The following is a 12,860-nucleotide window of genomic DNA, read 5'->3' on the forward strand; positions in this document are numbered from 1 at the left end:
TTAAAAAGGATGTTTACTCTCAAAGAGCTACCAAATGAGTTAAATAAATTGTTGGATTTAAATCGTTTAAACAAGACAAACGTTTCCTCAACAGACCATTTTAATGAAGGTGAAATGATGAGTTCAAACAACTACCCCAGCTGTTCAATAAATTAACAAACCAAAGTAAGACAGGTTTTTTTTTTTTTTTTTAACTTAATCTAAAATTTTAGGGCAGTCTCATTTTACAGTGTAGTAGAAAGTCTTGGGGGCGGGTATGTTGCCGACGTCATAATTTATGTTGCCCAGTGTAAACAGTCCATTGGCTGAGTGCTTGTGATGGGGGTTCCCTGCCCCAGATTGCAGGGGTAAAACAATAAATCTACCCTATCACTTTAAATCTTCAATCTCTGGTACAGCAGAGATCATTAACTGTCAGGGAGTGGAACGGGGGAAATATTACAACATTTCACCTGGGATACTCTGTATTTCAGAGCAGTTTACAGCCGGTTATTTATTACAAATAATTCTGTCTACATAGATAGGTCTTTCATAAGGTAAGTTAGCCATCCTCCAAGCAAAGTCAGCTATGAGACGGCTGACAACTAAGCTAACCGTACCAGCTAATGTTAGCTGCATTGTCTACTCAAAACCACGACTGCTCGATAGACAGCCAGTGACCTGTCAAAGTTGCCAGCTAGGTGTGTCGCTACTGTGCAAATAGTACACATTAGATATGTAGTTAAAATGTGTGAGAATCAATCAAATGTGTCAGATCTTCCTTCTTTTGTTTTCTTTTAGCTAGCATAGCATTGAACTTGTTTCATTGATAATGGGTCGACAGTCAGTGTAAGTTGTGGGTGATTTTATTTTAAAGTTTAACTGTGCTAAATATTGCTTACGTTTTTTTAACAGTAAAGATACAACCCATTACAAATAAGGAGTTGATGTTGTCAAATGTGAAGGCTCTCTAACATTTTATGGACATAACTTTATTGATGCACTACAATGGCTATCAAATGCCTTATCGTCAGGTCGGCTTGATGGTTTTCCTTGCTTGCAACAAGCGTGCGAGTTGTTTGTCTGAAAGAATTCTAACATCATGTCAGCTATCCTTTTATCTGCGTTTACCGACAACGCCAAACACGTTTGCATGAAATGTACCGCTCCCGCTTGGTGTAAAACTGACTGCCGGCTGAAGGAAAAACGACGACGCCACAAGTTAGCTACAGCTAATGTTAGCGAGCTAACTAGCAATGTGCGAAGAGGCCGGTAGATTAGCATTAATATCCCCCCAGTTGTTTTTACAGTCTGGATAACGTTGACCTGACTGACAGTATAGGTACACAGTGCTCCTGAAATCTGTATAACAGGTTATTATGATGCAAATTATGAATCTGTCATCTCATTTCGCTAATGAACATGCGAAAAATGTGAGAAGTGGCAAATTGTTGTTAGCATCGACATGAAAGGCCTCATAAAGTAGGCCACTTATCTACAAAGCCATGCTCATATGTGTGTATCAGATCTATGTTATGTATAGTTTTACAAGTAGGGTTTTAATTGTAGTAAAGTTCGTTTTCCACGATGCCTCGTTTGAACCGCTGCATCAGTCGCTTCCCTTTTTCTTTTTTTTCTTTTTTCTACAACCGGGTTCCCTCTTTGTCTCATTGGATGGACGTGATGGCGCAGTTGGATGTGAGCTAGTGTGTTAGCCAGCGAGCTAAACAGTCAGCTGTCTTGCCTCTGCCATAGGACTGATGTGGGACTGATGTGGGTCAGATGAACCATGGGCCCAATGAGACAAAGAAAGTGAAACGTTCTGTCACAAGGAAACTCCTCAATTCACCATTTATACTTGGTGGCACATCTATATTATTTACATGAGGCACAATAAACGAGTACCAATAGGGCTTTCCTTCAATCAATCAATTCTAATCAATTCTGTACTGGTGTAACTGAATATAAGCTTAATTTTCAAAGTCATTGTTTCATTTTCTCAGATGCCACTTTATTAGCTACTTCAAGTGAAAACTAATGCAGTTGAATATAACAGCCTTTCAACAGACCAAAGCATTGTGAAAGTCAAATTGTTCAAATGACTGCTTTAAACAGGTGTCGCTTAACCGGTATTTTAATTTTTGATACTCCAGGTAGTTTGTGGTGATGTAGTCATATTGAAATATTACACATGCCTTTCACGTAATTCACCAGCACCACAAACTGATGTGCATAAAGTTTAATCAACATTTCTCCTAAAACATTTTTAACAAATTAAACATAAAACCTTGTTGATGGCAGGATTTATTGAATTATTTTACTCAAATGTACCAAATAAACTGCCAGTTGATTGTGTGTTCATACATGTGTTAACTTGTATTTTCTAGACATCTTTACAGCTAAATCATGGTTTGTCTTGTGTTTCAGCACTTAATATTGTTTACCAAAGAAATGGTGATGGAGAAGCCAAGTCCCCTGCTTGTAGGGCGGGAGTTTGTGAGGCAGTATTACACACTCTTAAACAAGGCACCAGATTTCTTGCACAGGTAATTTCTGATTCCTGATGTTGTAGACAATAAATCTGTAAGTGTTGCTAATGCTCTATAACTGTCATATTTTTGTGCCTTTAGGTTTTATGGGAGGAACTCTTCCTATGTTCATGGAGGACTTGACCCAAGTGGGAAGCTGGCAGAAGCAGTGTACGGGCAAGCGGTATGTGCTATGGGCCAATAATGAAGATTCACTTTAAAAACGCATTATAACAATTTCTGGTACCAGGTCAGACATATAAATAATACATTTACATAACTGAATACATCATAGCATAAAAAAATAATTGGCAGCATTTTAGGAAGGACTCAAAGTTTGAGGAAACAATAGTTACAACATATAAATCTTCCTACTGTTTTTCTAGCAGTCTTATTTCCATATTACTTCTGTTGATACCATATTATTTGTGTCGATTGTCTTTGACCAAAATGATGATTCAATGTTGTTTATAAACCTTGAAGAAAATTGGGATCAGATTTATGCTAAGACAAAGAGATTTTATATTAGTTATAAGAGAATTTATAATATTGATTGTAACATGGCAACAAAAGTACAAGTGTCCTTTTAAAAACATAGGTCCAAGCTGTTTTTGGTTTGGAATCAAACGATCCAGTCAACAGAGACCTGAACCATAGTTGTCATAATTCATTAATTGCAAATTCTGAGAAAAACAGACTTGGCTCCAAACAGGAAAAACCTTTTTTAAGATGATGTTTGTGGGTATTGACAAATTTGTCCTATTCATATTTTTACATACACATATGTGTTTATATAAAATTCATTTGGCTATCCACTTGTATCTGCTCTCTCAGGAAATCCACAAGAAGGTCATGTCCCTGCAGTTTAGTGAATGCCACACAAAGATCAGGCATGTTGATGCCCACGCCACACTGAGCGATGGGGTGGTGGTGCAAGTCCTTGGAGAACTGTCAAACAATGGTCAGCCCATGAGGAAGTTCATGCAAACCTTTGTGCTTGCTCCGGAGGTGAGTACTTCTCCCTTTCTGTGCCATAAACAGGTGGAGTTATGACAACAGTACTCATAATTACCTGAGAATGATTGCTAAACTATAAACTGAGGGTAAGAAATTTGAACATTTTTATTTAGAGCAGATAATGGGAGCTGTTGTTGCTTTAATGAAATTACTCCGGAAAAAAGAGGACAATATGTATTTGTTCCACTGTGCCAAAAAATACATTTCAAAATTGTCCAAATTTAATATGTTGATGGCTTTGTGTTTTTTTTTTTTTTTTTTTTTTTTTTTTATTTTTTTGGGAATCCTTGAAAACTAAATTTTTTTTTTTTTTTTTCTTTTCGCATGACACATTTGTTTTCCTTAGGGTTCAGTGGCAAACAAGTTCTATGTCCACAATGACATCTTCCGTTACGAGGACGAGGTTTTTGGAGACTCTGAAGCTGAGCTTGATGAGGGTATGATGTTGACAAATACCAGATGGAAACCATGGTTTTTACTTGGGGGTTTTCAGTTCATATGTTCATGGTTTTAAGTGGGAGTGTTTATGCATGTAATTTCTCAATTTGTTGATTTGTTTTCTCTCACTTAGAATCAGAGGAAGAGGTTGAAGAGGAGCCAGAGGAGAGGCAGCCCTCCCCTGAGCCACTTCAGGAAAGCCCCAACAGCACCACCTATTACGAGCCTCACCCTGTCACGTATGTCAAAACATAGTCATAACCTTGATGTATTGAAATGTGTTCCCCTTTTTACTTTGTAAATCTAGTATGACAGATTTTGCCCTTGAAACTTTATCTGTGGAAGTGACAATATGCTTATTTGTGCTCTGCAGTAATGGAGTAGAGGAGCCCATGGAGGAGCCAGCTCCAGAACCAGAGCCGGAGCCCGAACCAGACCCCAAAGTAGAAGAGATCAAGCCTGAAGTAGATGAGAAGGTTCTGGAAGAGATGGAGGAGAAAGCACCTTCACCGGTTCCTGTGGAGTCCCCACCAAACACCCAGGAGCCTCCCAAGGTAAGACAAATGTGTTTTTATGTGGCTTACTTTTCTTTTACCTAAGTAAGATTACCAGTGGTGATTCTAATCTGAGTTCACTGACTCTTTGCACCTATAAACTGAACTACATGTATGACTCTCCTTAAATGTATGTATTATGTTAAAAGGTTTTTAATTGTACAGTCTTGAATAAAATCAACACAAGTAAATTCAAAGGTTTATGTAAAAATTAGAAGCTGTGCCTGGCATGGACTTTGAGCATCGTGATCAAGGTTTATTCCCACACATGAACACTTAATTTTATTCCATATTATTTAAGATTTTGTAGAAAATAATAATTAATGCATTTCAGTCTTGAGTTTTTTAGATTGTCATCATTTTGTGATGCACAGACCTAATAGCTCTGCTCAATGATACACCCACTGATAATGTAGAATAGTGGTAAATTGGATACTGTTGCAATCCTAACGATGCATTACTGCATCCCTCACAGACTTTCTCCTGGGCCTTGGTGACCAGTAAAAACCTGCCTCCTAGCGGCACAGTCACCTCCTCTGGAATCTCCCCCCATGTTGTAAAAGCGCCAAGCTCACAGGTAAACACCTACCGCTGCACATGAAATTTGTGTTTAAATTTAATTATAAAATGAACAAAAATCTGTCACTAACCCTAACCATTACAAATGGGTCACTATGCCAGAGTCTAGCACAATGTTTTCAACTGTTTCTCTCAAACATGCATTGCATTTTAAATGAGATGGTGGTTAACATCAGGAGTAGATTGTGAAAAGTGAGTGATGAGCACCTCTGTGCAGTGTTTGGGGCATTTGCTCTTTTCTGACAGCCCAACAGCCTTTAAATAGGGGAAATACAGTCTCCACATGTAACAGATAGAGTTGGCTTTTCTGGAAACATGTTGTGGTGCCAAAAAGCCAATGTCTCTACAAGTACATATGTTTCCTTTCATCAAGTGTATCTCACGAGCAGATTGACTGTACAGCAGTTGAGACTGACTGGCAATATAGGCATGCTTCACTATTGTAGAACATACAGACGGCCTCAAATTTTAGTAAAAAAAGAGAGAGACTCGAGCAAAAATTAGCTCAAATTGATGGCTGAAGCCTAAGAATGGTGAAGCAGGGCATGAGCAGGCCCCATCCTATAAGTGTGGTATATTGGTCCATATTTAGAGGAAAATATAATGTTTTGGAGTTCCCTTTTTACATGTAATGATGTTCACTTTTTGAAACTTTTGGAAAGAGCTGAAGTTTTATGATTTGATAATAAAAATAAAATTGCTTCCAAAAAGACCAAAGTAAATCAAAGGGGAAAAAGAAGTTATCTGTTTTAACTGCCCTAAGAAATGAGCAGTGTACAAAGTGTTGGACACGAGCACAGATAATTGACTCAGATGGGCTACCTTTATCTGATCCTCTGGAGTACCATGATCTGTGATAATGAAAGGGATGTGTTGTTCATTTCATGTTTTATTGATTTATTTTTTGACACCCGTCCCCCACACAGCCCAGAGTTGAAGCCAAGCCGGAGACACAGACAGCACCTCTTCGGCCCAGAGACCAGCGCACGCGTGACAGACCGGCCTTCGCTCCGCGGGGTCCCAGACCTGGTAATGCCAACACTGTTTCCACCAATATAGGATTTATCAGTTGGTATGTTTCTTTGGAGCTTTTACTTTGGTTCATTCTTACTGTCTGCATGTCTCTGTCACTATTAGATGGTGTTGCATCTTCTGAGTCACAAACGGGGAAACCTCACTTGAGTTTTGTTAACAAAGGTAATTATAACTGTTTAAATCTGAATCACTTTATAGTCTGGTGTCATAATAACTTTAATGAGTTATTGCATAATATTCACACATTGTCTTCTTGTAAGTGGCAAATGCCAAGAATTTTACTTACTTATGAAAATTTACTTGGATGTTGATGCAGACGACTCATGTCAGCAGAGCTGATGTGTTTTTCTGCCTGTTGCAGGTGGCAGGGGAGATGCCGAATCTGGTGACATGGACAGCAGGCGGATTGTCCGGTACCCAGACAGCCACCAGCTTTTTGTTGGCAACCTCCCACATGACATTGACGAGAGCGAGCTCAAAGAGTTCTTCATGAGTACGTTTCCCCCAAAAGCAACACTTTGTGGATATATTTTCCATTTTGTGTAAAAAGAACAAAAAACACCCAAAGCTGTGTTTTGATGTTGAATGAAAGTTTAGTTACACAATATCTTCTTTTCTTGTCACAGCATATGGAAATGTGGTGGAGCTGCGGATCAACACCAAGGGCGTTGGTGGGAAACTGCCCAACTTTGGCTTTGTGGTCTTCGATGACTCTGATCCGGTGCAAAGAATCTTGGGTGCCAAGGTAGAAGGGGCATGTATTAACATTTCATTACCCACTTTCATTCATTTGGTGGTGGTTTGGTGACACACATTTCTACAGTTAATTTGACAGTTTGAGTTGATTTGATTTCACTCCCCTGCTCAGTTTGAATTAGCCCCTACTAGATGTGAAATGCCTAAAGACATTGTCTTTTTATAATATAGAATGTTTACTGTTGTCATGTCAATAGCAAATAAAGCATGTAAACAGAAAGTAAAGCATGTAAACAGAGTACCCAAGGCTGTATTCAGACCAACAATAATGATCTACCTGGAACATTGCCTTGTACTTAATTGATCGCCCATCATAGTCACACTTGGATCAACTGTAATTGAACAACCCTGATTTTTTTTTTTTTTTTTCTTCTTCATAAATCATCCGTGGTGGGAACAAGGCTGCATTAATCTCATGACACTATAGAGGTCTATAGAAATCCTATCTATCAATATCCAGTAAGTAAATGCCCCATAAAAACCTGATGTTTGATATGTGAATGACTGAACATAAGCAGGGGTTCAGACTGAAAACAGAGCTGTGTTAAAACAATGCAAGAGCTGCATTGGTGGGGGCATGTTTCTTTGTCAATGAGACATGAAATACAAGCTGGGAAGACCAGTTTGAGTAATAGATGTGTGAATTTGAAGATTCATGAGGCATAAAACTGCACAGTAGTGAATAATTCTCAGATTTTACAACTTTGTAAAATTGCCACCGTGGCAATTTTGTCTTTTGTCACAACAACCGTGAGGAAGCTGTTGGCTCATTGGGGGTACCATTCAAATTAATGAGGCAGCTGTGTTTGTTCACGCCGTTTGTAGTCCGTCTGAACACGGCCTTCCTGTATGATGTTTCGGCAAAAGTTTAATCTTTTTTTGACGGAGCTGTCAACACCAGACTCACTTCATTATAATGAAAGAGGTTGTGTTTTCACACGGGGCTACTGTCGGTCTGAATGCAGTCTTGGAGATTAAATTGTTTCACTGGCAGGGACACAGAACTGGTCAGGTCAGACCAGTGGGACACAGAGCAGCACTTATGAAGGTTCCAGTACAGTTGAACAAACCTGTGTGTGCAAACCAGTGAATGATATGGGTTGTGAAATTGGCAGGGAAATATTCAGATCTTGTTTCTCCTGTAGTGACGTTGCTTTTCTTCTTGCAGCCCATCATGTTTCGAGGCGAGGTGCGTCTGAATGTGGAGGAGAAGAAGACGAGGGCGGTGCGTGAACGAGAGACCCGTGGTGGAGGAGACGAACGTCGGGACATGAGGCGCAACGACCGGGGCCCTGGAGGTTCACGAGGCATTGTGGGAAGTGGAATGATGCGTGAGCGTGACGGGAGAGGACCCCCACCTCGAGGTGGCATGGCCCCCAAACCTGGCATGGGCTCTGGAAGAGGCTCTGGTGGGCAAGGAGAGGGTCGCTTCACAACCCAGCGCCGCTGAGGAGGGCACCACCTGCAGTGTGGAAGTAGTACCGTGTTCTTCATCTTCAACCGTTCTCGTTAACGAAAAGAAATCTTCATGTATAAACGTATATATTTGTTTTTTGTTTATTTTTTTATTTTTGTTCCCTCTTTGCTTTGGAATGTGACACAGCCTGTCAACCATTTGTTTGTGAAATAGACAAAACAAAATGCGCAAACAAAAAATTTCGCTTATTAGTTGTGAGCTGAGCATCCTTTTCGGGTATCTCAAGAATTCACAAACTTTAATTTGTAAATTCGTGAAAAAAGGCAAACCAACCAGGAGTAATCTGCCACATTAGGAGGGACTGATGAGACTTTTAACTACGATAATACAGCCCATCATTTGGAAAAGAGATTATATGCCTTGACTTAACTGGGGCGCTGCTTCACGAAATCCCTCTATTGCACATTTTATATGGTAGTTTTCTGCCCGTTACTGTTGGAAAAGAGTGAGATGCAAAATTTGTGCAGTTCCAGGGGAAAAGCTTGCCTTTTACTTTTTTCCTTTTGAGAGACCACTGCTTCAAAATTGCATAATGCACTCATCAATATGCACTAATGGGTACTTTTGTCGTGTTACATTGACATCCATGCTCGGAACGCAGCTGGAGAGACCTCTTTTGTCTCAAAGCGATACGACTTACCGGGGCAGGCCTCGCTCACAGCACGTCTGCTGTGACCAATGAACTTTTCACACTTTTGACCCAAAACTACGCTTCAATTACTGCTGGATGGACAAGATGACAAGCAAATCTGCATTATATTTTTCCTCGTTTATAAGTCAAATAAAAAAAAAAAAAACAGCTCAAATCCTGGACTTTCACCAAATGAGTGGGGACAGAGGATAAACAAGAAACAAAGTTGAACAATAGAAGAGTGGTGGTAATGATGGCGGCTCGCTCTGTTTTTCTTTGGATTCCAAGTTTGTTTTTCTTCATGTTTTTCCCTGCCAGCTAGACCGTGAAACTGGGATGGACGACACCTCCCTCCCACTTCCCTCCCTTCCTGTCTTAAGTACGGAGTAACAGAATAAATGTACAGCAAAGATCATAGTTTACTGTATGTTTTGTTTTGTGTATATTTTTTCATTTCTCTTTCGACTTGATAAAAGCATGATGGTGCCTTCTATTTCACCTTTTCCAGTCTTACTAAAGCGTAAAGCGGTTCGGGGCTTGCCGCCTCCTAATATATACGGAGCTGCTCATTTTGAACTATTGTCTACTGGGAGCAGATTAAAAAAAAACTTGCAGTATTCACAAGATTTAAGTTTTTTCAGGTGCATATTTCATTTTTCCATACTGTTTTACTACCTAAGATGATCTGCTGTGAGTTTTGTACATTTGTTTTGTATTGTGTCTGTTCTGGGTTTTGTAGAGACAATAGGTGCCTCGAGTTCTGTTCGATGTTAAATGGTTAGAGGTGCATCTGAAGAACTACTCCCCAAAAAGGTACATTAAAAAGTTGGTGACAGTGAAATGCTTGGTCCTTGGTTTAACGAGTCATAGCTCAACACAACCACGATTTCAGTGAACTGACCTTGGCATTTTGGAAAGAGTAAATGTGATTCAGACAATGCTGATCCTTACTTTCAGTCTGACCATAGTTTTTGCAACTCATGGCAGCACTTGGGTTAATTCCTGGACTCACAAGTTGTCAGACTGTTCTTTTCTCAGCAACAATTTTGTAATGATCTGTGTAGGTGGGCTGGCCGCAGCTCCAGCCTACACACAAGCAAATAATTATGCTCACTTTTCTAGCCATTTATGCATTTGTATTTTCATATGCTGATTATTCATTGTGCTTATTTTTATTCATTTATTTTTCCATTCAAGGCAAGTCTAATCTGATGCCTTACTAGTCGGCTTCTTCTTGTCCACTAGCATATTTTGTTTTTACCACTCGGTAGGGAGGGAAGACCTTTGGTTTCAGCTGGAAAGGAAAACATGACACGTGAGATGTTATCTTTTGTTTTTGTTATTATCTTGCACTGAAATGGGAAGTGAAATTTGATGTAGCATTTTCTCGACAAACATACTAATGAGGTCTTCCTTGTCTGGTGGTATTGCACTATTTCCAACGTTTCTGGGACAATCTGAACACAACCTCTCTCCAAATTCCTCACCTGGAAACGAGAAAAGAACCAACATTAAAAAAAAAAACAACAAAAAAAAAAAAAAACAAGATTTGATGTACAGACCCGGCATATTTAATGTAGTTTTTGGCTGCTCTCCTTTGTAGTTTGGGATTGAATATTTTCAGATGTGAGAATAGTTTTCAATAGAAAGACTCTTGATTTGTTATCATCAGCCTTTGACACAATATTAGAGAAAAATTCTAGCCCTTCGAGTGTTTTTAAACAGTTCTCATGGGTGCATCCACCCCAAATGTTTATTTACAAGATAACTGCTTAATGTGCACTTAGCTGCAATCATACTTTCTGCAGCAATGGTCAATGAAGAAAGTGGTGAAGAAGAGCCATCATGCTTTCAGACCAATCTTGTGCTTTTACATCATAGTGGTGGTAAAAATGTTTGAGCATATTAAATTTACGGTTGGATAGTTCTTCTTTTTCACTGAAACCCACCCTTTTCCAAACTTAAAAGGATCCTCAAAAGCAGAAGCAAGAGGAGGAAAAAAAGCTGTAAATTTATTTTCCTGTGGTTGAAAATGCAGTAGAGTGGATCCTCATTGTGAATCATTCCAGTCCTTTTTTTGAATGGAAATAGAAGTACCTTCTTGGCTTTAGCAGGTGTGGTAAACAGTTGGCTGCCATCTTAATTTTACTGTGTTTACCCTTTACTTGTTGCTAGTTCAAAACTGTTGCAGGTGGAGAGTCTCTTTTTGTTTGTTTTTTTTTTTTGTTTTTTTGTTTTGTTTTTAGTTTGTTTTTTTGTTTTGTTTTGTTTTTTTTGTTTTGTTTTTTTTTTCCTTTCCATTTTGAATGTGTTGGACTTAACATACAATAAACTACTGATATCAGCACCACTAATATGTTTGTCCTGTTTACAGGTTACTCCATAAGAAATCTTGTTGCATGTTCAAGCTTTCCAAAACACTAGTAGAACATTAGCTTTGCCCCAGGCTTGTGGCATAAAGGAGATCCTCTCGACTGTGGTGTCTGTCTCACTGCAAAAGACTGAAGATTTGGCCACTAAAGCTGTTGATGCAGGCTGAGAAAATGTATTTGTTTTTGTCCCAAATATTATGCACATGAGAGGTTTTGGTTTTAGCCTGAATTTTATTTTGTAGGAGTTTACACCTTTTGTTTGCATAACAAAAGTTTTAAAAACACCCTTAAGCTGAAAATTAGGGTCTCTGTGCATCTTGAGAAGTCTTCCATGTCTTCCAACGCATTTAATTCAGGTGCCTCAAAAAAGACCGTAGAAAGTATAAGTCTTGAACTTCATTTACAAAAGTCTTGGAATATTTTTTCCTGTCTTGTAGACATGAGCTATGTTTGCATATTTTTTATATGTGGTTGTGGGTTGTCAGGAGACGTTACACATCTTTAAACTGCTGACTGAAACTCAGACTCATAATGGACAAGTATCAATTTTTGGAAATACTCAAAAACGTCAAGTAAATATTTTTAATTGGTTAATCTATCAATTAGTTTCTGATGCTTCATAATTTTGTCTATGTCCAGGTCATATTAAAATGATCAGGGATGTGTTGACAAAATGTGATGTAAAAGTCACATACTTGATAAATAACTGTAGGCCTTTATGTTCCCACTGGTTGTCTGTCATCCTTTAACTGCTATGACTGAAATAAGTATTGAATTGCCTTTTCTGCGGCACTAAAAAGTCTTAAGAAGTTTTGAACACTGCAGAACTCTGTAGCATTAGTATGAATGTTTAATAGACAAGTACATGTTTACAATATGCACCAGTGGATGTTTAAAGGAGTGAATCACTCCTGTTCAATGGCACCTCCGGCATCTCTTCAGTCTCTGTCACTGTCCTCTTCAGATGATGTTTCTCTTGATGTAACATCAGGCCTTTGAGCCAAGAGGGGGTGTCTTTGATTTCCTGTTGCACTGATGCTGCTTTGATGAAACTTTGATGAAATAGATCCAAGAATCATTTAGGAGCTTGGAGAAAACCAGCTGCTGCAAAAGGTAAGTGTGGAAGATGAGGGGTTTAAACTTTAAATACACTATTTTCACAGGGTTTTTTTTTTTATCTCTTGCAGTGTTTGAAGCAGCATTTAGACCTTCGTGTTTGCAAATAAAAAGGTGATACTTCATTTTAGTAGAGACACAGGTGTGAAACAGTTATTGTAAAGCTTAGTTAGTTGTCTTGTGTTTTTAAACAGGTGTTGATCACCAGAGTAATTTCCTTGAAAGAATTGCTCAGACAATTTGAATAAAACTTGCAGATAGTGTGCAATTGCAATTGAACAGTCAAAATAATATATAAAATTACACTGTCTGTAAGTCTGTTTGTATCGTATTACATAGGTAGGAAATAATTACATTTAGTCAAGTACTGTACTTAAT

The 12,860-nt window shown here is 38.7% G+C and overlaps 1 protein-coding gene across 2 annotated transcripts; it reads left to right on the forward strand.

The window, feature by feature from the left end:
* Nucleotides 1-393: 393 nt before the first annotated feature.
* Nucleotides 394-9,611, forward strand: g3bp2 (G3BP stress granule assembly factor 2). Of its 2 annotated transcripts, none has more exons than XM_022770077.1 (13): nucleotides 394-536; nucleotides 2,407-2,525; nucleotides 2,610-2,691; nucleotides 3,342-3,515; nucleotides 3,871-3,961; nucleotides 4,096-4,201; nucleotides 4,336-4,516; nucleotides 4,992-5,093; nucleotides 6,022-6,124; nucleotides 6,233-6,292; nucleotides 6,492-6,623; nucleotides 6,757-6,875; nucleotides 8,055-9,611. In XM_022770077.1, the coding sequence occupies exons 2-13, from the start codon at nucleotides 2,431-2,433 to the stop codon at nucleotides 8,334-8,336; spliced, it is 1,527 nt and encodes a 508-aa protein (XP_022625798.1). In that variant the 5' UTR covers nucleotides 394-536; nucleotides 2,407-2,430; the 3' UTR covers nucleotides 8,337-9,611. The 2 variants fall into 2 exon arrangements, with proteins under 2 accessions (XP_022625798.1, XP_022625799.1); XM_022770078.1 differs by lacking the exon at nucleotides 394-536 and adding an exon at nucleotides 1,797-1,840.
* The last annotated feature ends 3,249 nt before the right edge of the window (nucleotides 9,612-12,860 follow it).

Source organism: Seriola dumerili, unplaced genomic scaffold (assembly GCF_002260705.1).
Source record: "Seriola dumerili isolate Sdu_G_001 unplaced genomic scaffold, Sdu_1.0 BDQW01012242.1, whole genome shotgun sequence".
NCBI lineage: Eukaryota > Metazoa > Chordata > Actinopteri > Carangiformes > Carangidae > Seriola > Seriola dumerili.

What these genes read in the sequence shown, in the direction of transcription:
- g3bp2 (XM_022770077.1), top strand. Translation starts at nt 2,431, where the DNA reads ATGGTGATGGAGAAGCCAAGTCCCCTGCTTGTAGGGCGGGAGTTTGTG. An exon ending in CCTTTGTGCTTGCTCCGGAG is followed by an intron (nt 3,516 to 3,870) that starts GTGAGTACTTCT and finishes TGTTTTCCTTAG; the next exon opens with GGTTCAGTGGCAAACAAGTT. An exon ending in TCCGCGGGGTCCCAGACCTG is followed by an intron (nt 6,125 to 6,232) that starts GTAATGCCAACA and finishes TGTCACTATTAG; the next exon opens with ATGGTGTTGCATCTTCTGAG.